Genomic DNA, 27,990 nt, shown 5'->3' with positions numbered 1-27,990 from the left:
TCGGCAGTGTTGCCGTATTTCAAATAATTCCAGTGTTGCAGATGTGCATTGTTCATTGGATTTTAGGACGAAAATTTAATAATAAAAATAAACATCCGGAGCAGTGTAGTACTACAAATTTTCGATGCTCCGAGTAAAACACCATTGCTCCACTGCTCCATGCTACTGCTCCTGTCTCCGCTCCAACACTCTGATCAAAACTCATCATGAATCGTAGGCTTATTCCGAGATACCTGTATGTATTTTTAATTTCGGGATTTCGGCTTAATTGGTATTACACTGTTTGCAGTTTATACTATCGATAGGGGCCAAGTCACACTGCGCTTCAATAATATATAATGTCAATGTTTTCCCAAGTGGAAATATGCAAGATCTGCCGTACCTTAGGCTACAGACACACGGCATTGTAGTTGACGTGCGTCGACGCATGTCTTATTTGATTCCAATTACATCCGATTAGAATCACCAATTAGATAAAACAAATATCCAACTGGTGATTCTAATCGGATGCAATTGGAATCAAATAAGACCCTGCGTCGACGCACGTCTTAGTTGTTTGTATTGGGAATCAACTTGATAGTTTGTGTAGATGTAGTGTATTTTTACAGAAATTTTCATTTCGATTTTAAAACGTAGAATATTGAGCAAAATGTGTTTCTTTTTATTTAGTCTAAAGGAATTTTGAAATGTATGATGAAAAATTATACAGTTTGTCAAATAATGAACCCAGACACTACCGTATATAATTGAATTAATGATTAATCCCAGCTTATTCGATTTTATGACACGTTGAAGATTTTTTTTGTTTTGCTGAATTATAAAGAAAATACCTAGGTACGTCTTTTGTACATCTAATGGCATCAAAATCTTGAAGATTTGAGTGGTTTCCCTATAGATATAACTTGGGTATCGCTGCGTTTATGCCGTCACGGTTTGGGTCAATTTACCAGAAAGGCGAGTCCAAACCGAAATTGGATGATTTTAGTTTGTAATGGGCTTCTCTAGAGGGTCTAGTTCTTCTTCTTCTTTGGCCATATACGCCCCTTAACTGAAGCATATGGACACCACGCGGCGCCTCCAAGAATCCCTGTCGCTCGCCAGTCTTCTTGCTTCGTTCCAGGTCAAACCAGCATCCCGTAGCTCCGCCGTATACACTCTGTAGATTATATTTGTACATGGTCTACAGGGCAGCGAAAAATTTCAAACTTCATTGGATTAAAGATTAAAGTCACTAAACCTACTATCGCTTAGTGAAAGTTTGAGAACCGCTTCCATACTAGTATCTTGACATTTTATGGTAAACAAGGCGCGTACTATCAGCGAGTAGGAGAGTCAGACGCGGCGGTGTATCCTCTTACTTCAGTCACAGTCACAGTGTTCGACTTACGCGCGAGTTCATTCACATTGTCCGCGTCCAGTTTGTTATTCTGTTTTGTTTTCATTGTGTGAGTATTACCGTGATTTCAGTTCTAATTATAATTAATGAACCCACCTGACCATAACTCACCGATTACTAATAATAGTAATAACTAATAACACTTCTAACGGCGACTGATAATTATTTCATAATTATTAAACTTTGAAAACTAATGTAAAAACAAATGCTTGCATCGAAGTTGCGCCCATCACCTACTTTAAAATGCATTCAGATATCTATAAATGACAGAGCATCAACTGATTTACGTCATTTTCTATTTAATCGAAATAATAATAAGTATTACAATTACAATTATTGTTGTGCATCCGAAAACTACCGATAACATTCATTTATAACTACATTGTATAGGTACTCAAGATGTACAAACACATTAAATTTAAGTAAATAAAAATAACAGTATTCACAAGCATATTAATGAAATAACTATATTTGTTTTGAAGAACAAGTTTAATTAGTGTTGCTATTGTACCCTATTTTTCGCGGCGATCTTAAAATAGTTTTGAACTTCCTGGATTCGCTGTGTAAATAAATATCTGCTAGACATAGCGACTTTAATTTGATGCGGTCTAGTATATTTATAACGTTAGTGGATCGTGTATTTGTATTACTTAGGTACGATATTTATTTACCTACTTATAGATTTCTTTATTTATTAGTCTACCTAAACTAAATCACTATTCTGGTCAGAGGCGGAACAAATAAACCACGACAGCGTGGTGGTATCTTGACAGACTTTAGAGGGTTTGACTGTTAGCCATTCGATAAACTCCTCAGTCCTATTTCCTGGATCTAAATAGGTGCCTACATATATCCGAATAGTGATAAAAAAATACATGTGAATTTTACCCGGTCAACGGTGCTCAAATCCCATTGTAGGTGATATTTTTTGCTGGTGGCTTGAATATACAACTGCGTAATTATTAATTGAGAAATAGGGAAAACATTAATGTGTTGAAATCAGAGTTTGAATAAGAACGTAGATAGGAACCGGAAATCCGAGTTTCGGATGTTCCACTACTTCCATTGTTTTATTATTAGCCAGTAATGGAAAACAAATTTAATGATTAATTTGTTATATTTATTGTAATAACCTCGACGAAATGTTTTACAAAAGTTTTTTTTATTAATGTGATTGATCCCAAATACAGTTTTATAAATGAATTTTATTAATTCAAAAAATAATAATACACTTAATCCCATTCCAGACATATTATAATAAATGTACTAAACCATTTTCCAGAGTTGATAATGCTGCAAACTCGGTGATATTATGTTTGATTACTATAATAGTATTTTTCAAATCCCAGCTACCGTTAAATTAAAATAAAATATTCATAAAATATTTATGACTAAGTAGGTAGGTAAATTGTTTTTTTAAACAACCGGAACGAACCCCAGAACCGGGGTTCCGATTTTTGTTTTGATGGATCCAACACTAACTAAACGCTATTTGATTTTTCCACTGGAATCGGAACTGAATGTTTAAAAAAGTGATAGTTCTAACACAGTGATGCAAAAACCGCGGCTCGTGGCCCAAAATAACAAATATTTCATCACCAATACGTAACTAATTGATTAAAAATAATAAAACCTATGTCTCGTCTAGTATAATATATCATTATTTTTCATCACTTTTACCCACTACAGCCCGAGAAAAATTAGAAAATGGATAAATTGGCCCTTTTTTCAATAGGTTGTGTACCACTGTTGTTGTAACAACGCAAATGAATCTCTCATGGTAAACAAATTCATGTTATGTATTCATGGCAAATTTATAGCAAGAGAATAAAATGGGGTATTAGTATGAAATATATATAATTAACTATTTCTTTTAAAACACTCCCGCCGAGTGACTGAGGTGGTAAACTTCAAACATACGTATATCCAAATTTTGCAATTTTTACAGGGAAACTGGATCTTAAATATTTAGCATACAAAATAATATTATACAAGTTTAAATGTAAATTTTATTGTTTCGTAACCCTGTTTAAAATATTTTAATATAATTTTGAGGTCAACGATATTAAAAAACTGTTAGCAGATATTCGCAATCCCACACATCTACTATTGTACCTATATGTTACAACTTAAAACATAGGTAGCATTAATGTTATTATAACATTTAGTTAATTTAATTATAATTTATGCCAAATAAGTATCTAATAAGATTGTTTTGTCGGAAAAAATACCGGTTTGCAGACATCATATTATTATGTAATAGGTACAACTGGGTTCGATCCTGATGACGACAAAATATTTATGTGTTTTTCTCAAAGCCTGGGTGTTTGTAATTGTTCAAATTTACTAACAACCACCTTGTACGACAAGCAAGGACGTGGTTATTAATATGTAATATATACAACTGGGTTTTTTACATCATTAGGGTTTGGTCTTCGTATGAGTTTGTTGTAAGTACATAATATTATTATGTTCGGAAACTGCAATAAAAACTAGGGCGCAATCGTTTTTTTTAAATTCTGTCCTTGTAGCAAAAAAAAAAATGTTATTGTCTGATAATGCCCATCGTTTTAAATAAGTTTAAATCTGAACTAAAATTGTATTTTGATTCGACGTAGCATTTATGAATTTGATTTGTTCACAATCATATTGAGTGGAGTAATGACTGAAGAATTTTGGCGGAAGTAAGTACATTGTAGTCATTGTACAGTGACATAGGTTCCTACTGTGTTTTTTGCAGACTTTCTCGTTCCATTGCCATTCGTTTATCACCCTGTCAGTTTGGGGAATTTTAAGGATATGTCTACTTATACAACAGTGGCGAAGGATGGAGGTAGGCTGTTAAAATCCGACATTAATAGTGCATACTAAACTTTGTCAGTCAAACGTATTTGTTTTCATTGAACTAAGACTACAATGTGTAGATATTCTTAGATAGATAATCTTAATTCAACGAAAACAAATACGTATGACTGAAAAAGTGTGCACTATTTTGTCAGATCGACCATTATCATACATAAACTATTGTGGATTGGTTTAGGAAGGGCTTAATAGAATTTAAAAAAACTAACCAGCAGCATATACAAATTGTATTCTTAGTTCAATGAAAACAAATAAGTATGACCGACAAAGTTTAGTGTACACTATTTATGTGGAATTTTAACACCCTGCTCTCTATCCCTCGCCACTGCTATACAGCCACATCTCGAAGTTAAAACATAATATTTAGTTAACTATTTCTTTTATTCAAACGAATAATTCACAGAAATTCAGATTTAAGAATATATCATTCTGATTATTGAACATTATATAATTTAGAAAAACACTAACTGAGAGAGTATATCACAACCAATAGAAAAAACTTTTTAAACTTTTAAAACTTAAAAAGACATTTATGTCTTCCGTAGCATAATGGCTGAATGCGACGAGTTTGGGGCGTTTACCCGTTGGAGATGCCGGGTTCGATTCCCGACCGGTTGGCTTACTTTAAAAAAAAAAAAAAAAGTTTTTTCTATTGGTTGTGATATACTCTCTCAGTTAGTGTTTTTCTAAATTATATAATGTAAAACATAATAGTTAGAAATATATAAATGTTTAGCGAATTGATGTTTTATTGTATTCATTATTACGTTATCAATCAGACTTATATTCTTTTAAAACCAGTGTGTGATGCACTGATAAGACAGTAAGTAATAATTGTCATTTTTATAAATTCTGTTATTTTCATAAAATATTCATAATAAATTATAACATAATTAACTTTTCATTATTACATTATTATTTTGTTGCTGCGTGACAGTGATGCATATTGGATGAATATAGCAGCCGATAACAATGAAAACACAAATGATTATGCATATGGATAACGAATGAGTCAGTAGTATTAGTAATGTGCGGTATGCATAATATTAATGTATAACTGCCAACCAAAGACGTTGAAGAAAACCTTGTCTAAAGAGATGAAGCATAAACGACCAATTAATAGAATTAAAGAACTAAATGGCTTATTCAAAACATTAGGTCATCCAGCGCTCGAAATGGACAGGAACGCACCGGAGCGCAGTTCCTGTTTGTGGAAAAATGAAAAGTAATATTATAATAATTCACTTTAAATAATTGGAATCATATTAATGTTTTTAATGACGTGAGGTATCCACAATTTTCATCTGTGGTGCCGACAACATTATGCCCTAGTCTTGCATGCCACAAGATTGTTATCCCATTTGACTGTCTGATCATGGCAGGTAGGTAATTATATAAAAAATCTAATAAGTACATTTATTTTTACATAAATACATAAAATTAATAAGTAGGTACATAAAATATGTTAATATTTTCGGAAAATTGTTGGACGCTCCGGTTCGTAAAATTGTCCATTTCGATCACTGAGGTCATCCCATTAATAATTATGCCGTATTTTAGTAATGTTTAATAATATACAAAAAGCTTTAATTCAAGATGTAGAAGATAACATAATCAAGCTACTTTCGGATCATCAAAATCATGTAGGTATGCACAACCATACCCAATACTTTTAAGTAGAGAATGGCAGAAACACAGTAGTAAAGATATTAATAGGTATTTAGGGAGATAATAATCAAGAAATGTCCACAGAAAAACTAAGACCCGGCTTTATAAAATCGTCATACGCACAGTCGTTGCATACGGGTGCGAGTCATGGACGCTAAATATAAAAGCAGCTGAAATGGTGGACTGCTTTGAGAGAAAGATCCTGAGGCGGATATACGGACCCATGAATGATGGTGGGGAGTGGAGAATTAGGTACAACACGGAACTATCCCGCTTGTACCAAGAGTCAAAACGCTCCACCTTCACAAAAGTCCAGAGGCTAAACTGGGCAGGCCATGTCCAGCGCATGCCTGAATCACGGATACCGAAGAAGATCCTCGAAGGAAACCCAGGGGGGAAAGGCCAGTGGGAAAGCCACGCACACGATGGGGTGATAACATTACAAAAGATGCCAACCAGCTGCTAAAGATGCTGGAAAAGATGTGCGTAGGACCGTTCCGGCTGGAGGACGGCGGTGGATTAGGCCAGGGCTCGACTTGAGCTGTAGCGCCATCGAAGAAGAAGAAGGGAGATAATAATATGATGGCACAAAAAAATCGTAGCAATATTCCCCTACTACCTAAATCCTAAACAAACCGTTGTTGGTTTCCCAATAATATGGTTTTGTAAAAGATGAAAAAGAGGAAAAGATGGTTGGTGGGTATTAGGTCAGGAGAATATGGTGTAGGTGTCTTATGGATCTATATGCAGTAGATTGGTGTAAAATATAGGACGAAACCAATAAATTACTTATTTTATATTGCTCTCATGAAAATTCGCAAGCTGTCAGTTTACCAAACTCTACATGGTTAATTAAAAAAAATGGTTGCAAGTGCTGATAGAAGTTGACGTAGCAAGGTGTTTTAGTGCCGGGGGCAGTAACAAAAAATGTGTTCACATTAATTTGTATCGTAATAATAATATGGATCGTTCTTACCACAATTATTTCGTCATTTCACTAATTCCGGTTTCTAATCTTAAAAATCCACGATCTGGAAATACTACACTGATGTTTGGTAAAAAAATAACTGGATTTATAATACTGTAAATATGGCAAATTCTTCGGGGCGAAGGGGTGCGCACCATTATCAGTTGCTCGCCAGTATTATTCTCCCTTTTTACTTGATATATACCTACATACTCGTATTTCACTAAGCATAAATTAGTACCTACATTAATTGATCTGTGACCAAAGTTGGGGAAGCATTGTTATTATTGGCACATATTTATTTACTAATATTTTTCTGAAAAACATTTTGTTGATCTGTGATTCTGAATATAATAGTGCGAAGGGCGGAGCTGGCTGCAGGATCTGATATAAATAGTGCACCGTGCACACAACACTTTATCAGCCATACTTATTTGTTTGCAATGAACTAATAATACCAATTGTAGATGGTATTGATTAGTTTTTTTTTAATTCAATTTAAACCCTGCCTAAAGCAAACCATAATAGCCAACCATAAGCCATAGCCAGCATAACCAACAACAATAATGGACATTTTATCAGGCATACTTATTTGGTTACAATGAACTAAGAATACAAATTACAGATGGTTTTCAAAATTAATTTATAACCCCAGACCAAAATAGATAAAAAATATTCTTCTATCCATAAAATATCTAAACTGATGTATGATTTAATGGCATAATATTAGCTATTTGTATACTTATAGAAGAATACTTTGCATTTAATATTTATTATGGTTTGTTTTAGGCAGGGAAACATTGAATTTTAAAAACTAACCAATACTATATAGGTACAATTTGTATTCTTAGTTATTTATATCGAATATCCACAGCCTACCTTCATCCTTCGCCATTGGAATATATTATAATGCATTATCACCAGATCTCGACATATTATTAAGATTGATAATTTCTATTTTTGCACGTTCAACGTAACTCTAGTTTTGCGCCCCCACCCGGACTACACCCGGGGCTACATCCCTGCTCGTCCGCCACTGGCTGGCTTTATAGTTATTTTTATTACCTACTAACGCTTCTTAAATTTGAAGGAATAAAATGCTGATCTCATACTCTGGACTCTTTTTTTTTTAAATCCCACTATCATCATTCTCTATTTTTGACCCCCACTTATTAATTATAATAGTCTATCCCGACAGATCATTTCTTTAAATGAGAAGTTGAGTAGGTAGGTATGACTTAATAAAATTTAAGTAAGAATGCTAAAATTAAGTTTATGATGCCATTTTATTTAAAATTGTAATCTCCTGAAACGCTAGACAATAAATGAGGGGTTACTAACTAAAAATAGCCACTGGCTATGTTTTGCTAAGCATAGAATCGAACATCAAGTTTCTTTGAACAAGCATGGTGAGATTTTTGTACAATATACATACACAAACCGATTTTCAAAGAAATACAAATAAGTTATCATGTGGCAGAATGACAATATTGAAATCATTTATTTTCTTCAAATTGAATGAAATAATATCTATTATTATAAGAATTCTGTCTCACGTTATAAATTTGTCTTACCTTTGTTCGATTTGGTTTTATATTATAATTAATCTAAATCAGTGATTGCCTATCTCTATACGATGATATTATGTAATACTTATCTCTACTATTAATATCGATAACGATAAAATAGAATACACTGTAGTCATCAGTGATGCCAACCGTACTATAATTATAGTACAATACTATAATTTTGATTTCGCGAAAAATGTAAAATACTATAATTTTACGCCAAATATACCAAAATACTATAATTTTAAGGGATTCAAGACGAAAAATGTTCCTGTAGGTACTATATATTTTTTAGAAATACTATAATTTTTACGCCTTTGTACTATAATCAGCATAGAAAAATATGGCAACACTGGTAGTCATGAATCATGACCCCCACACACTGTTGCCAACCATACTATAATTATTATAGTATTTGTACTATAATTTTGGTCTACGTACTATGTACGATATAAAACAGATATAGTGTATAGTACTCCCAAAATACTATAATTTTTAATACCGGAAAACATGTGTAAAAAGTACTAAAACTTCGATATTTTCGTTCGATAAATTGGTGCTAAGTACTATAATTGTGCAATGTAAGAAGATTTAGAGAACTTGGAAAAAAATTGCTAGAAAAACGGAAAAAATTCCTTGAATTTGGTTTAAAATGAAATTTCTTGAATTCTTCGGTAAGCATTTTTGGTCGGAAGAGGTAGGTACCTAAATAAAAAGGGGTTTCGGAGTTTCTCAAATTTTCCGTTATTTTTTTTTCTGAGAAACAAAAAACCTATACATTTTCAACAGATGACACCGCCTACTTATTTATAGTCTTCCCCCAAATACTATAACTTTGGAAGCTCTGTACCTACTATAATTCCACTATGAAAAGATGGCTTGAAGCAGGCCTACAAGTCAGGATGTTTGGCGGGTTCCCTACCTATCGCTATGGTTAAGGACAATGTGATGTTCTAGTTCTACAATGTAGTGTTCCCCAAATAATGATATTCCGCGGAACCATAGAGTTTCTCGGTATAATGAATAGTAGATACTTCGTGTATTTTTAACGATTTTTATATTTTTAAATAAATTCACTTGAATTATTGTGTTGTCAGCATTATACCTATTATTATTAATCACTGATGGCGAGCCTTTTGTGGTTGGTTACCAAGTATACCAAGTACCTATTATATGTTACCATATTGTGATCGGGGAACTCAGAAATAATGGGAACTAGTGGTGTGGAGTGACAGGCAACTTATCTCGAGTGTGGAAGAATATGGGATAAATTTAAATACGTGTCGAGAATACGTCATTCTAAGCTTGTCTTTCGTTCTGAAAATTGCTCTTGGTTCATGCAATGACTCTCATTCAATATTGCTGTAAGTATTTGAAAGTTACATCACACACTATTGCACGTCTATAATGTTTGTTTCATTTTCGTAGGACACTCACTCAGAAAAAACCCTGTTTCAAAATGTAGTGGATAGGGTATAGTCTATCTGAATCACATGTATTAATCTGTTCTGTGGTTAGAACCATTAAAATGTTACACTATAATACAACGTTTTAGGACAGAGTATTCTTCGACATGTTTGACATATTACTGTTTTGCCGAAAACTGATACCGTTATTTCTTATTTTTTATTTAAAACAAATTGTGTTAGTTTAAGCTTCAGGAAAAAACTTTTATCACGTTAAATTTGATACTATATTCTACATAATATATACTATGCGGGTACGATAAACTTATTATAATAAAACGGTCGGTATTTATAATCATCATCATCAGGGCCGCGACAACCCGGTGTGGGTCCTGGCCTCCTCCAACAGCTCCCTCCACCGGTCCCTATCCAGTGTGGCCGCTTTCCAATTCGGTACCCCAGAATACGGCAGTCACTGGCAGCTCCATCCAACCAGCGAATCTTTGGCCTGCCTCTTCTTCTACGCCCTATTGGATTGCTGGAAATCACTTTCCTTGCCGGTTCATTGTCATTCATACGGTGCACATGACCTAGCCATCGCAGTCTCCCAATCTTAATTGATTGAACTGCGCTGCAATCTTCGTACAGCCCGTAGAGCTCAGCATTATATCTTCTCCTCCAATTGGTGCCGTCCCTGATCGGTCCATATATACGGCGGAGAATTTTTCTTTCAAAGATGTTCAAGGTTCGTTCATTTCGCAGAGTTAATGTCCAGGTTTCCGATGCGTAGGTGAGCACTGGTTTTACAAGTGTCTTGTAAAGAGTGCTTTTAGTTCGGCGAGATAGTATGCGGGACTTAAAATGTCTTAACAGGCCAAAGTAGCATTTATTCGCAGACATGATTCTCTTGTTGATTTCTTCTGTAATATCATTATGTCGAGTTACAAGAGATCCTAGCATGGCCCCCACAAGGGGGGGCTGATAGGGCTCTAACATGGGGGCCCGGGCTCAGGAAAGGCCCGACGTGACTAGTCGACCAGATAAGTGAGATAAACACAGTTCACAAATTTGCTCTAACAGTAAAAAAAGTCGCCTGCGGCGCTATTTTACTTATATGATATTAATAATTAAAGATATTTGTTTGTACGTAGAAATTTTTAACTGTGTGCCGACAACTGAAAACATAATTCAAATTGATGTACATATTAAAAATACTAAAAAATCGCTAAAAATACACCTTAATTTTACCGCGTACACAATTTGGAAAACGCTACTGCAGCGCGTCACACTGCCTTTACCCTTAGCGATAAGTAGGGGGCCCCGCCAAACACCATAGCCTGAGGGCTCGCTTCAGGATGTGGGGGTCATGGATCCAAGGTATATGAAACTGTCGACCGTATCAAACTTGTATGCACCAATATCTAACTTTGGTGCACCTTCTCGTGGTGTGACATAGACAGGCATGTATTTAGTTTTTGCCTCGTTTATTTGTAAGCCCATTTTTTAGCAGAGGCTTGTAGTGCTGTGAATGCCTTTTTCAGCGCCAATTCTGATATAACAATGATGTCGATATCATCGGCATACGCCAGCAGCTGTACAGGCTTAGTAAATATCGTGCCGCTGCCACGTGCCTCAATCTTTGCATCCCGTATCGCCTTTTCTAGCGCAATATTGAAAAGAAGGCATGCCAGAGCGTCACCTTGCCTGAGGCCATTCAGTGATATAAATGGCTCGGATATTTCCACTTGAAGCTTCACCCGGCATTGTACTGGTGTCATTGTCATCACTACAAGTTTAATTATTTTCGTCGCAATTTCAAATTCTCGCATTGCTTCGTATAACCGTTTTCGATTAATGCTATCATAGCTGCTTTAAAATCGATGAACAGGTGATACGTGCTAATATTGAATTCAGTGGTCTTTTATAGGATCTGCCTTAGAGTGAATATTTGAGTAACACATGATCTCCCTCGTCGAAAGCCTCCTTGGTAGTGCCCGAGTATTCCTTCTACAATGGGTTCCAGCCGCTGGAATATCAGAATCGACAACAGTTTATATGCAGAGTTAAGGAGTGTCACCCCTCTGTAGTTACTACATTCTAGTTGATCTCCTTTCTTGTGCAGGGGACAAATCAGCCCATCCTTCCACTCCTCTGGGATCTTTTCTGAAGTCCATACTTGCTGGATTAGGCGATGCAAATGTTTGAGCAGGCTTTCCCCCCACATTTTATTAATTCACTCTTCAGGTTATCTATTCCAGGCTATTTGTTTGTTTTAACCTTGACGTGGCACCTTTAACCGCATTTAATGTCGGTGGTTCTTCGTTATCATCAATGCCACTTTGTACTGATTCCTGGTCATGAGTATTAATGTTAGTGTTGCCGGCATCATTATGGGGGGTATTTAAATGTTGATCAAAGAAACCCACCCACCGGGCAAGAATACGGTGCTTTTCTGTGAGTGTCATGCCATCGTCATCCTTGCACATTGTGATACGAGGCTTGAAACCCTTCCTAACATTATTTATCTTTCTATACAACAGCCGGCTTTCTTGGGATTTATAGTGTTCTTGGAGTAGGATCATTTCCTTTTTTAAATAATCACGTTTCTTTTTCTTGTGTAGTTTCTTTTCGTCACGCCGGCGCTTTTTATACTCATCGTCTGATGCCCGTGTTTTCTTCTGTAGCATCACGCGGCAATCTTCGTCAAACCATTCTGATCGTTCACCTGTTTTTCGGCGTCCTAAGGTGTTATTAGGTGAAGATACCATGGCAGTCTTGCACTCTTCCCAGTGTTGATTCACCTCTTCATGGTTTCCAACCTCAACATTGTCGCTCAAGTAAGTGTTTAAGCTCTCCTGGTACCGAGCCAATTCCTGCGGAATCTTCAGTTTCTCTGTGTCGTCGGTGGGTACTTAAACTAAGCATCAGCGCTCGAAATGGATAGGAACGCACCGGAGCGCCGTTGTGGTTCGTGGAATTCCAAAATATACCGTTCCGGCTCGTGGATTCATTTAAAATTGCGTTGCGGTTCGTTAAATGGAGATATTTATGTGTGAATTTTAAGTTAAGTTAAACTTAAAGGTTTTCTCAAAATTAATAATTAACGAAGTTATGTCATGCCGGGCGTGCAAGGGTTAAAAATAAAATTTATGACATCCCTAAATTTCTTTCGATTTTCTTTTTTGTGTCGATACATCCGTGTCTAAATGCATTGTCTAAACACTCCAAATAATTGCATACTTACATGAAAAAAGTAACTGTAGCTGCAAGCTACAAAAGAATTGTGCATTGACATTGTTTGAAAACCTTTTGTACTTAAATAACTTAAATTCAATAAAAAATAAAGTAGGCACCTACATATTTGTATAATAATTTCCAAAGTATGAAACATCTCAGTACAGTCTCGCTTTGACCTTTGACTGGTATGCATTGCGAATTTACTTACCTACTAATTTATTACTTATATTTTATTGTGAGTGATAAAACTTATTTATTTTCAACGCCATCTCATCGCCGTGTTAATTTTATACCCACGTCTATTTTTGCGGGCAAAATTTTCGGTGGTAAAATTAATATGATAAAGTTTGGTAATTTAAATCGTACAATTCCGCTAAAATATACTTATTAGTGATAATCGCTTGTTTTTAAAAACATTTTGTATCATTTAAATTTGTTCTCTTAAAATTTGGTTAAACATCTCAGCAGGCGATACCTTTCTATATATTACATATATATTTTTTTTAACATAATGCTGTTGACCAGTGGCCACAAGCAGAATTTTTTCGTTTTGAAAATGATAAATATGAGTTGATATTTATAAATTTTATGAAGGTTTAATTAAGTAGTAGGTACTTCGTGTAAATCTGCTAAAACATTAAGAATTCACTCCGATAAGCATTTAAGATCGACAATACAGTGGAAACAAAGTTTTCTGATTCAATGTCATTTCAACAATTGACTCGTGTTAAAAAATATTTATGACGTGTCGTAAACCCTTATTTTTACAATGAATAATGAATGAAAGCACCAATATGCCATTTTCCTACAAAAATGTTTTTGGTATGAAACTATTGAATAGCCTACCGTAATTAGTTTATTTTTAAGGGACGTTTCTATTGTGTTATAATTACATTAAAAACTTGCTACTTTAAAAATAATAGAAATAATAGATACCTACTATGTAGAGAACTTTTAGTTAATTTTTGTTTGTAAATTTGTTTTATCAATCATAATAATAAATTATTGTTCTGCATTATCATTATTCATCACCGTGGCAATAATAACGAGACTAGGTAAGGACAAACATCACAAATTGAATCGTTTAGTTTAAAATACACTCACAAATTAGATAGGTACGTGTTCAGTGCGGACATCTAATAATTTTAGATGGTAGTCATAGATTAAATAAATACGGTGGTAAGTTCTTTAATCTGAGGTGGCAAGTGTACGTATATTACAATAATGGTAACCAAAGCATCATCATTGTAACATATAGGTCATGGTCTCCACAACGAGGGGCTGAAAGGGCTCTAGCCTGGGAGCCCGTGCTCAGGAGGAGCCCGGCAAGGCGAATCGACCAGATAAGTGAGATAAACACACATCACAAATTTGCTTTAATAGTAAAAAAAAGAAGTTTCTTACAATAATATTATTTAAAGTTATGTGGTTATACGAAACAATTTTTAATTGTGTATCAATACTCGACATCTCCATAATTCGTATGGATGTTTTAAAATATACAATAAAACACTAAATATACAGATTATTGTTACCCCGTACATACTGCCTTTATTCTTAGCGATAAGAAGGGGGCCCCACCAAAGATCCTAGCCTGGGGGCCTGCTTCACGATGTGGTATACATACACTACAATATTAGTCCTTATAATGTTGAATATAGGTAGATACCTACTGATTAATGACAATTTTATATTATTCTATAGGAATCGTGTTTAGCAACTCGAGTTGCACCTTCCGTCATGTTTTACTTATATAATTAATGATACTTCTTCTTCTTCTTTCACCCTGTCACGTCCCAATATTGGGGCGTAGAGCAAGCAAAGTTGGCGCCACTTCCCTCGGTCCATCGCCATGCGCCTCCCGCCATGTCAGACCTGCAGCAAATAGGTCGCTTTTGTAGCACCGCTGCAGGGTGAGGGAGGGGCGGCCACGGCGATGGAACCTTTCAGGCTGTGCCACAAGGGTACGAAGTGCCGCACTCTTTGGCGGCATCTGTGGGTCTATTCTATGCTTATCGACCGCTAAAGTGATAAAGTGAAAAATATTATCAAACTTAGGGTAGGTTTGTATCAACATATTAGCACTTATTGTAACAATTACACGAAGCCGGTTTTTATTGTTGCAATAAGTGCTATATTTTAACAGCACCTATCTTGCTGCTGTTAAAATATCGCACTTATTGCAACAATAAAAACCGGCTTCGTGTAATTGTTACAATAAGTGCTAATATTTTGATACAAACCTACCCTAAGTTTGATACTATTTATCAATTTAGTGTTCGATAAGTATAGAATAGACCCACTGGAATACGTGTCCCAGCCACGTAAATCGTCTCTTCGTGATAACTTCAATCACCGAAGGCTGTTTTGTCTGCTCACGAACTCGGGTATTTGTAACGCGCTCGTGCCAATGTACCCCTAAGATTCGGCGGAGACATCGATTCTCAAAGCTCAAAAGCCGATAATTAATGATACACCATTGGTAATTTAAAATGCTATAATTACGTTGTTTGGTGATAATGGCTTGAAGCTTTTCTTAGAAGTAGGTATGGCCTAATGGCCCTTATGGTGGAGAAGGTTCAAAATAAATCTTTGAGGATCCTTTGTTTGAAGCTGTGTGGATACCATCCATGGCTTTATCCGATTGATTTATCTTAAGAATGCTTACATACTGTACTGCAGAACTAATCTGCAATTGCTGATAATGATTGGGCAGGAAACAACTGTGTTCAACCAAATCGCTTCAGATATTGGTATATTCCTCCTGCGTGAGAACGAGTTTATATGAACAATTTATAAATTCTTTGTTTTATAACTTCTTAAATAATTAAATGGCGTAGTTAGCTCTATCGGTGTACAGATATGTACTGTATAAATTTTGTATTTACTCGTCTCTGTATAGGTACTTACTATTTTTTCTAATAGTTGCTGCATCTATTTCTTTATTTTTTAAACACTATTTTAATACTATTTCTTTGATTTTTTTAAAATATTCGGTGCTCGTCTTGAATCTATAATCTGTAAAATTTGCTATATGTAAATTAATTTTTAATTTGAATCTTTATGGTAGGTATGTGTATATGTTGTTTTTTAAGTTTAATTAATTAACAAACTGAACTATCCCAAATGAGACAGTAATATAAGTTATAAGCAGTGACGAGTGGTGGTAGAAGTAACATGCCTGCTGATTATGGGTGGTAGATAAAGTAAGAGTAAAGAATAATACAATTCTTGACGGTATACTTTGTTGAGACGAGGTTCTTTCGCCTGCGGCGCTGACAATCCTTGCCCACTTGCTCAATATACATCCACATAAGAAGTTCAAAGTTTATTGTTGCATTTATACATCAAACGTACGTACGTATGTAACGAAAAAAATTAAGCATACCTTTTTTCGGAAAATTATAGAGCGTTCCTGTTCGTGAAATTTTCCATTTCGAGCACTGCTAAGCATATTATATTAGGTACATATAGTATACTTATCTATTACTTTTGTAGGTATGGTATCTGATTAAGCAATGCACCTATGTGCGAATTCATAGACTATTTTATAATACCTAATTCAAACCATCAGCGATATGGTACAATATTGTACTGATTGTAAAGTTATCTTTTGATATTAGTAAGGAGTTGCAGGTATAACTGATTTGTATCGACAACGACGTTACATCTTGGCGTTGTGTGAAATATTAAACTTGACTCCAGCCGATATTTTGTCCCACTACCTATATGAAAACTCCCACTGGGTCGATCTGGTGTAGACAAGATATTATTCGCTCTGAATGTCAACGTTTATTTTAGTGTAGCACTTGTTTATAATTAGTGTTATAACATAACCATAACATAACATAACTTATAATTCTTTTGGTTATTTTACATATCATAATAATATGTATATTGTATAGTATGTCAACATAACATTATGAATATTGTGATTTTTACGAACATGACTGAACAAACAAGCAATATTATCATATTATCATATTATTATCATATTTTGGTAGTGTGTGAAAATTTTTACAAGAGTTTGATATGGAATTTAGTGCTATGAAACATATTTTTCAAATTATACCTACTTCATTCTTTTATCAGTAGTCCTCGATAGTACCGGATTATTTTATAGAATTCTCGTGCGATTTAGTGAATTGAATAATTATTCTTGAATACCTTGTCACTATAAGATTTTTTTTATTTCTTTATCAAATTCTATTTCATAGAGAAATAATAAAATGTTCATTTTTTTCTGTCACTAAGTAAGAATAGATTATACTAGATAGTTTGATATATCAATTATAAATAAATAAAAATGGCTTCACACAATCACGCGTCTGGTTTTGTAGTTCAAAAATAATCCAGTATATTGGATATTTTAAAAAAATTGTTTGCCGCTGGCTTTCCTTAAACCGACTAGAACTGAAATGATTCAAATGAATAAATAAATAATAATAATTATGAATCGCTTTTTTTTTTTTTTTTTTAAATAAAAACCACTGACCAGACCAGTCATGTTGATATTGACTGTGTTGTGTCTGAGGCCTGTGGCATCTTAGGTCTTTTGGTTAACTGTTATTTTCAGGAATTACGTTTTTAGTGTGGTGGGGTTGTGAGGGCACAAAATCTACCCCTTGCCCTGGGCGCCAAAAGACCTTACTACGGCCCTGTTTAGATACTCGAATCATTGAATATTAAATTTGCAAGAAACGGTTAAATACTAGGCACACAGTCATTTTAAATATTTGTGATTAGATCATCGCATTGATATTTTCAAGATAGGTGTGTGTAAATCGTAGCAATCATAGTTTATTATTTTATTAGTGCGCGACTTTATAACTAGTATTTAATTTAGTCATAGATTACGTATGTACCTACATAGGAGAGTTCAGTGACGTTCCTAGACAAAATGCCGCCCCTGGGCAGCGCCATATGCCGCCGCATTTTTTTATACAATATTTTTTATAATCCGTGCTCGTGTCGTTTCTAGTCACCAATGACGTCGAAAGGCAACGGAAGTAAACTAGACATCGCGAACCCGACAAAAAATTAAAGCCATGTTAAACCTTTTATGCTAATTGCCTAATACATTTTGTTTCCAACCAGTGAGCTGAGATTTTGAAAGGATAGGTATTTTCATTATTAAGTAGGTACTCAGTTTAGGTAGTTACTTCTATATAAGTATACCAAATGATTCTACTCGATTTGCCGCCCTTCAAGTTACTGCCGCCCCCAAGCGACGCTCAATCTGCCTACCCCCACGGGACGTCACTGGGAGAGTTAAACCTCGATTTTCTGGTCCAAAAGGGTATTAAGGGATAACGAATAATCGAAAGGAACTGAAATAGTTTATTGACTTCCAGAAAAACTTTGATTTCTCTCAAAGTTTAAAATGGACCTAGTTTAAACTTGTCCTCGTTATAATCAACGGACTTCTGTGTGGTAGGTACAAACTTCTTTTTCGCATTCCTGGAATTACCATGTCACGCTCCCTGGACCGCATCACAGGTTGCTGACCCCTGATCTATAGTTACTTACACTTAAAGTAAACATTTATATTAGGACCTTAACGGAGACTCGGTTATAGTATACATTTATTTTAAAAATAACAACGAGATAAATATTCTTATTATATTCAAACCGCCTTTTTGGCTCTGCACGAATAAGTGAAGGAATCGCAGGAGAGAGGGATGATATGTTTTTGGTGGAGGGATCTTCCTTCATTACTGTTGGTGAACTGAATTATTGGGGAATAGTATAATATAAATTACTAAGATGAGTATAATATCTGTTTGACTACAAAGCGCGTTTGCAGGAAAAAATATTATTACGAGTAGGTACTTTTATTAGGTTTTTACGAAGTTGCGCAGGCGGAAGACAGATCTAGAGGGGTGCCACCATAAGAAGGGGGTGTTAGTACTTTTATCATGTTTGAACATGAGAATATCTTATTGGCCTCCACAGAGTGGAGTTTGTATTAACATACTTTTGTTTTTTTGAGAAATGGATGTTAGCCACTTGTTCAACCATTGAACAAACAGCATGACATACTGTTTATAGATTGTATTTTTTGTGCTAGACCTGAACTCACGACATTATATTCCGATACTTCACCGCTCGGCTATCGCGTGCGTTAAGATAGGTATAACGTAGGTTATAATTTAACTTTTAAACAACATGTTTTCTCAATATTTAGGATGTGGTCATCGTTATAATCTAATACTATGTGGTTTAGTGATCATTAATCACTAAACCACATATTATTATACTCGTGAATCTTATATAGATAGATGCCAAGTAAGAAGGTAGGTCATGGATCATGAAAAGTTTATGTAAGTCTAAGACGAAAGTATTAACAAATATAATGTGCAAAGTAACTAGATACGTAATTAATAGGAACCTACGCACATATTTTGTATAATATGTATTTTTTGTACACTTGTCCTTATAATAATTATTATGTTTTCTTAAATTTCACTACAAAATATAAGTTTAAAAAAACCATATTAGTAGGTACAGCCCACGACCTGGCTCGCCCCCTAAAAAGTTTTTTTTTTATTTATGACCGGACATTAAATTAAATTTAATAAATGCCGACGTATTAAAGTTAAATCAATTATTTATTACAGTGGGAATGGACAAGAAATTGTCAATGATGTACATTTCCGAGTGTGGGTGTAGGTAGGTATATATCAAAATATTCACCGTTTTATTTTGAATTTTCATCGTTTTATGGTACATATTAATCATGTTGTCTATTGGTGTTCTAATGATACATGATATTATGTTTGTTTGATATTATCTAGTACTTGTATTGAAGCCAGTGGCGATTTTCCATGAAGTAGGTACTGATAAATCACCACAATTTTTTTTAACGGCATTCAGACAATGTTGCCGGTCAGATATTTAACATTATTTAATTATTTTCGCAATCAACCCTTACTATTTGTTGATTTGATATCGATTTGGGCCTCTCCAGATTCACAGAGACATCCCCAAATGGGGGCCATTTGGGAATGTGACAGTACCTATCTAGAAAAGGCGGCCGTTTCAGCAATAGTAGATATTGACATAAAAAATGGAAGGTATATTTAATTTCACCCATTAGTCTATGAGGGACTGGGGCCAAACCTGGGGGGACCGAAACTAGTTATGTGAGTTACAGACAAGATAACCTAACTTACCAATGTATCTGGACTCTGGAGTATAAAAATAGAAGGATTGATAAACGGTATATTTTCTGTTATTAGTGTACCTATTACACTCACAAAGTTGGTAAACTTCAGAAAAATATAAACATCGCTCATTTGCCATTCCGATTAATTTACTCACGCAATGGCTGCCATTTTTATTTTCATTGTGATTACAGATATGGGTAAATAGTTTTTTCAGGGCTCGAAATAGACCGGAGCGCAGTTCCGGTTCATTAAATCTCCGAGATTATAGCTCCGTATCGTGGACAAATTAATTTGATCGTTTAGCTTGGCCATACAATACAAAATTAAGCACTTATTTTTAGGAAACTATCGAGCGCTACGGTTCGTAAAATTTTCCATTCCGAGCACTGATTTTTAACTAGTCGTCGTGGCTGATTGTCTTTTCATACGCCCTGCAAATTGGCAAATGAATGTCATAATACTCATAATAGTAGTGTGGTGTTCTTTGCAAATGAACCGGCAATGCCAATTCATATGTAGCTAAATTAGGCTGCAGACACACGGAATTGCAGTTGACGTGCGTAGACGTGCGTCGACGCAGGGTCTTATTTGATTCCAATTGCATCCGATTGGAATCACCAATTGGATAAAACAAATCCTATTGGTGATTCCAATCGGATGCAATTGAAATCAAATAAGACCTCCGTCGACTGCAATGCCGTGTATCCGCGCCCTTAGTCAGTGGACCAGATGTCCCTTTTTTGCTTGAATTTCATACATTTAGGGATTTAGCCTCTACCTCTCCAGCCAGAATAAGATTTGATACCGATCCATTTGATCTTTGATACCTATCCATTTTTCACATTTTTTCGTGATGACTGAAGTGATGAAAATGTTAGATAACTCTTATAATGTGTAGGTATTGATTATTCGTAAAAATAGTAACAATTTTTTCTAAGAACATGACGGAATCGTAATGTTTTCTTATCATTCGATATTTATCTCTGACAAACAGTTCCAAATTAGTGCTACATTTTTATCATTTTATCAATGCGTTATCTGTTTGTTAAAATAGCGATCCTCAAAACAACTTCATGTTTACCTTGGGCATTTCTATTTTTATTTTGTAAATCGTTATGCACCTATTTATTTGCCATTTTTAGACACCAGAGAAAAATAATACAATAAATTTATAAAGAGAAGAAATAAATCTAGTTATGGTATATTTATACATTATAATTTCGAATCACGTGGATATGAAAAATATGTCTTGTTGTTTTAATTTAATAAAACGCATTTTTTTGTAGTACTTATTCCACTTTTAATCAATAGATTAGGACCGGTTTCGTCCGCCTCAGAGGGACATTTTCAACTGAATACGTCGTTGTTATTATTTTGTAACTTCTAAAAACTAAAAAAATTAAGATAGCTATTAAATATTATGTACCTTTATTCGTACTAACAAATCGCCCTTTGGCTCCGGACGAATACGGGGAGGATCGCAGTACAGAGGGGTGTAATGTTTTTGGTGAGGGGTTGCTCAAGGAAGAGGGCCTGACTTTATCCATTATTTTAACAGACAATAATACTGCAAAACAAAAATTATATCCTAGTAAATACAATCAATTAAATTCATTCCTATATGTATACTATCGTAATCGTCGCTATATCGTCATTTATATACCTATTAACGAAGAGCGCATAGCCCTTCGTCGCGGGTCTGAAGGAAAAAAAGAAAGGAAACTGGGAAAAATGGGGGTTATACCTACAGTGGTTTCTTCTTCGGTTTGACGGAGTCAGCACTGCGAAATATTTTATTTTTTATAGATAATATTTATGCAGATGGAGATGGAACCAAATGGCCTGTTTTTTGTCTGTTCTGTGTTTTGATAGTTCTGTTTTGATTACAACTTTATTTATTATGACTGGCAACGCAATATTGTTTTCATGTTGGTAACTCTTTCGGAACGTCATTATTTAAATTTTAAATCATTGTCATCCATAGTTTTTTTGTGAGCATTTTATGCATTATTTTCAGTGCATTCACTGATGCAAAACCCCTCTGTCGACCTAAAATGCAGTCTACCATGTATTTTAACAAGAAATAGGTAGATTTGGATCTGATTAATCGATACCCATACACTGTTTGTAAAACGAAATACCTACTTGAATAAGTTTAATTAGGTACGTCGAGCATTTCTCCAAACTAGTTTTTAACTTGACGATTGTAACTAATTATTATTCATACGTATATACGTTTATGGATTTCCGCCGCGACCATAAAAATATTAATTATTATTTAATATCATAATATAATGTAGGTACATTCACATATAGTAGGTAGGCAGGTAGGTAGATGGCTGGGTGCCTCGTGTTGCAAGATTGACAACCATTTCTGCATGAATAATTTTTAACAAACTTTTTATCAGTCATTCTTGCTTTACGTTTTACAGTTTTACACGAACGCATTATCGAATAGTTTTTGGTAATAATTTTGTGAATAAATTGGTTATTTTTGTGTAAAAATTGTTCCAGTTGGCGTGAATAAAGATGGGCAACATTGTTTATTCGTTTATCTGGCTGATTCTGCTGATCCTGGTCACGTTTTGGCTGGCTGCTTTCTGTGCAGGATTTTACATATTAATTCTACCATTCACAGTCTGCTTTGAATTTTTAACGGTAAGCTGAGTGTATTTTTTTTAAAAATGTTATTTTAGTTTTTTATTATTATTTGGTTTGAGTCTGAACTTATTTTTTCCAACATGGCCTTTTCCATAAATATTTACTCGGGGCAGCTTCTGTTCAACTGTGGGAAGATCGGTATTATTATTTATAGATCTAATTCAGCAATTATCCATCCATCTTGTACATTACCCGTAAGAACATATTTTTCGGTCTACAGCACGAATGGTGAATAGTTCCAATTTCTTACATTTTTTTTTTTTTTTATTAATAACCATGTCTTTGCTTTTTCGTACAAGGTGGTTGTTAGTAATTTTGAACAATCAATCACAAACACCCAGAATTTAAGAAAAACACAGAAATACTGTGTCCTCACCGGGATCGAACCCAGAACTCTCGGGCCAGCGCATTACGCACTGCACCACAAGAGCCGCCAACAATAATTACATTATATTAGTATTTATTTATCTGTCTGTAACACAGTACACACACATCATACTCTAGAGGATGGTACAATAAGAAGAAGCTAAAAATGAATGATGAATAAAATACACACTTCGCTCTCACTTCTGGAAGAATATTTGTATTTCCTCTATAAGCCGAGCTCAGTGATTTCAATGGTGCAATATCATCATTCATAATATGTTTCAGGTGTCCGACTTGATTATGTTGACTAAACTTATGCTCAGATGTGATCATACAATAGTGTCTGATTGTAGCGATCCTCAATTACGTATGAATTCACTCTCATGAACATGCATTTTTATTTCATTATAGTATTACTATTTACATCCCCCATTCACATTGCATCTGGTAATACATGATTTCTTTTCATATTACATTTTTAAGTAGTCACCACGCATTCTTCCTCTTTCTTTCTTCGACGTTTTGGGATCGTTGCAGAGACCATTCTCAAAAGATACTGTATTGAAGTGTACAGTTAAGTCTATGAATGCGAAGACCACTATAAGTGTGTCAAGAAGTGGGTCCAAATGTTATTCGTTATGAGCCCGTAATGTCGAGGAAAGATGGAGGGAGATCGCGAGGTGACAACCAAAGGTTTATTACGATAACAACCATAGAGGCTTCAAACATAGGACATCTTTTATGCCACCACCTTCTCTTCCATAAAGACAGTACTTAGTCAGTTTTGATTTTATTCAAATAAACATGCATAATTATTTATACATCAACACAAAAATAATAGAAAGCGTGTTGCCTTCTGTGTGAGACTGTTACCTACAAGGTTTAATTGTTGAGTGTGGAGAAAATGGGATAAACGTGTTAAAAAATATATTATTTTCAATAGTTACGTCTGTATCAGGGAAAACAAAATTAATGGGAACTGGCTCACCCTACTAGGTTTGGTATAACAGGTGTGGAAAAATATGAAGTAAACTTAAACATGTGTTAAAAAATATGTTATTTTTTCACGTAAATATAACGGACATGCAATATTTGAGTGATTTTATGGCCCGACCGTCATAAAGTACCCTGCTTCAAAACCTTGGTTTATGGTGATGGTTTTTACATTTCTATCTTATTAATCTGTTTTTCGACAATTTTCATTCAAAATTGATTTTCATACCAATCATACCAGTTAAACAATTACAAATATTCAGGCTTTCAGAAAATCACATAAAATATGATGGAAAGTAGTCCAGTGCATAAGGCGCTATGCATTGGACTATGAGAATAATATCGTGGGTCACGGGTTCGAATCTCAGGTCTGGCAAAATTACATGTTGTTTTTTCTATGCGTTGTTAGAGCATGGCCCTGATAGGTTGAGCAAGTGGCTAACATCTATTTCTCGTAAAATAAAATTCTGTTATGAAACATCAACATAAGGTGGCCAAGATCTACATCGGATTGTAGAGTGAAAAAAATAACTTGTTAAAATTGTTACAGATAATTAACGTAATATTGTTTTTTTTCAGCCCATAACGGATATTCTCTTGCAAGGAATCCAGACACCGCTCTTCTGTTCAAGAGCTATGATGGAAGGACGCCCCCTTCTATCGTGATACAGCTTGTTAGACACTAAGACGACTTACTTTGATTCATCTCGGAGCTCATTGAGACTAATCAAAATGTTATTTATTTTTGCTTAAGATTCATTCGAATAGGATTTAATGGCTTAACACAGTTTAGTGTTGGCGATATACTATGTGTTTGTATTCAAGGAACCGGTGGTCTTTGCAATGACTAAGGAAATCGTTGCTGCATTTTAGTATATTATAGTGTTTCTAAAACAGTTTCTGTTATCTTCCTATAAGTATTACAATATATTTATACATGTAGTATAAAAATATGAAAGGGAAAGGACTGTTGGTGAAATGACTTGTGCACAATCGTAGATCATAATGGTAATCGCCATGCAAAGTGTGTATAGACCTAATGTTAAAGTACTGGCCGTATTAACAATGTTCATATGAAGAGAAAAGTCTTCATATGGATAGGTTAAATTCATAATACAATGAACTACTCGTAGCATATCAATAAATTAAAATCAACAGTTGAGATATTATAATATTATTTTCAACACACAAAAAATATATTTCCTTTTCATGTGTAGACTATAATCGACTTTACTATTCAATTCTAACAGTGAAAATAGTATTCATTTACAATTTAATACAAAACTAGAAAAAAATTCTTGGTAGTGTCTTCTGTAGCAGAAATCATTTTGATTACAATCATATTTAGACATTGTTACTGCTTTTCCCTTCCAACAATCTGTCGCAAATTAATAATAATACTTTTGATTAATATTTTCTACATACACTATATGCAGTGTAAGCATCTGTCAAACTATTATAAGAGTATCCTATCATTTGTTTTTTTTTCATGATTCGAATAAAAGAACCGATTCCTTTTCTGGACAGTTAATTTTTTAATTTCAGAATTTGCATTTATGTGAATATTTTCTTTAACCTTAACGCATTTAATCGTCTCGCTCTCTCCCACACATTTACATATTATGTTTTCTCTCATGCGTTACAGATAAATCAAGACGAATATGATATTATGTATAAGGCAATAAGAGTCTGCACCAATCACTGTTCTTCACATACAGTAGGCGCTCGGCAATCCGGCATTCACCGATCCGGCACGTCCGATAGTCCGGCATTTTGCAACTCAGCTCTCCTGCTCTATAATCCGGCAGGTTTCACATTAAACTGCCAGATTACAGAGTGGAGTCGCTCGGCAGTTCGGTGCCCGACCTTGACAGATAAGCACGTGTTATAGAATTATTTCCTATAGAAATCCAATAATCCGGCATAGGTGAAAAAATATGGGTGCCGGATTACCGAGTGCCTACTGTAATCTATTAATTCAGGTTTTTGACATTAGACAAATCTTAAATACATACCATATGCTAGCTCTTGAATGATTCAATTTACACTCTTGTATTATCAAACTCCTGCACCGATGATGAAATTATTTTAAGATTCATTGATACCTATTTACGAAGACATCATTATTTTGATAAGCCCATTTTAATTAATCGTAATGTATGCTTTCTCGGATTTGTTGAACTCGAAGCATTCTGAAAACGTACAAAACCAGCACCGGGGTCAAATGTACAAAGGTCTTGTCGACATAAAAGATAATTTATTTTTTCAGTATAACCAAATATCAGATTAATCACAGCCCATAGAATTATTAAATTTAATATGATGTTTCTCAATTGGGTAAATTATTGAATCTATACATTTTATAATATTTGTATTACTCGTTGCAATGTATTGAATTTAAAATATTTATAATAAAAAATTTAAGCATTACAGCAAAACCCATCATATTGCATTTTTATTAACTACATAAAGTATGTCTTAGAGGGCTCGCCAATCAGAACTCGCCGCATGCGTCTTACGACGAATTCGTCGATGTGCCGTCATCGTAAACCAAGAAACAAACGTTATCAAATGGAGCTTCGCAGATTGGCCGATGCAACTGCGACGCTCCCGCATGCGACGAGTTGCGTTTGTTAGAGCCTGCATGTCGATATCGACTCTGCGCATACACACAGCCATTTCTGTCTCTGTCTACACTGTCATTGCTCGCTCATCGCTGGTCACCGTCACCGCATTTGACGTTTGTTCATACAATCAACACAATAAAAATGGCAGACGAGAGACTTCTCCTTAAATGTCTCCGGTACCAATACATAATAATCGGTTTCCGCGTCTGATGACATATTTGCGCAATGGCGTTGTCTCGCTAGAGAATATTTTGACGTTTCGGGAGATTACGCGCGAATGTGCGAGGTTGTATCATGCAACACTGACCGGCAAGTCTAGGAAGTTTTGATTTATGGCCGTCAGGCACACAAGGCGAGTTGTGATGTGCGAGCCGGCTTAGTCTTAGACAATTTGTCATAAAGTAGTCACCACGATATATAAAAAATATTTTACGACACATGTTTCTCTCAAATTCATGTTAAATTTTGGTGAATCATACTTGACTCACCATGTGAACTAAAGTTGACTACATTTAGGCCGTGGCACTGAATTGCGAATTACGATGGTAGTCCTAGTTATCGATTATCTGCGAAAGCAATGCGGTATTATCTATTTGGAATTTAATGAAGATTTTCAACTGCATATTTTATTCAAATTATTACCATTAATTCCAATATGTATCCAATGTAATCCAATCATCATTTTCTACAAACAGATTACGTTAATTATTGGAATCGATTACCATTATATTGTAGTACTGGTATGAGCAATAACTAGCACTACCATCATCGTTTACAGTTTACAGACGACTTTAGGGTGCGTTGAAAAAAGTCATTTATACATAACTACTATTTGCTATAGATCAATCAGCATAAGTTGTCCGATGAGTGAGGTCGCCACATGCTAACATTTGGCATATCATTCAAAACTTATTATTCCAAGATAAGCGTAGTTCTAAATTCGAACATTGGAGGATTTATGATGGTATATCTATACATATTATCCTCGCAGGCTTTGTAATAATTATATAATTGAATCTTGGCGTGCGACCTATAAAGAAAAATATGGTAGATTTATGCGATATTCTAAA

At 34.8% G+C, this 27,990-nt stretch overlaps 1 protein-coding gene across 1 annotated transcript; it reads left to right on the top strand.

Annotated features, from left to right (window-relative positions):
* The first annotated feature begins 1,356 nt into the window (after positions 1–1,356).
* Positions 1,357–26,731, top strand: LOC147073279 (uncharacterized). The gene is made up of 3 exons (XM_085945196.1): positions 1,357–1,445; positions 22,788–22,931; positions 24,873–26,731. The coding sequence occupies exons 2-3, from the start codon at positions 22,803–22,805 to the stop codon at positions 24,957–24,959; spliced, it is 216 nt and encodes a 71-aa protein (XP_085801322.1). The 5' UTR covers positions 1,357–1,445; positions 22,788–22,802; the 3' UTR covers positions 24,960–26,731.
* Positions 26,732–27,990: the final 1,259 nt, after the last annotated feature.

This window comes from Rhyacophila brunnea, unplaced genomic scaffold, assembly GCF_057557595.1.
Source record: "Rhyacophila brunnea isolate RB1 unplaced genomic scaffold, BYU_Rbru_1.0 scaffold_18, whole genome shotgun sequence".
NCBI lineage: Eukaryota > Metazoa > Arthropoda > Insecta > Trichoptera > Rhyacophilidae > Rhyacophila > Rhyacophila brunnea.
The sequence above is the reverse complement of the archived record's forward strand: the minus strand, read 5'-3'. Positions and strand labels throughout refer to the sequence as shown.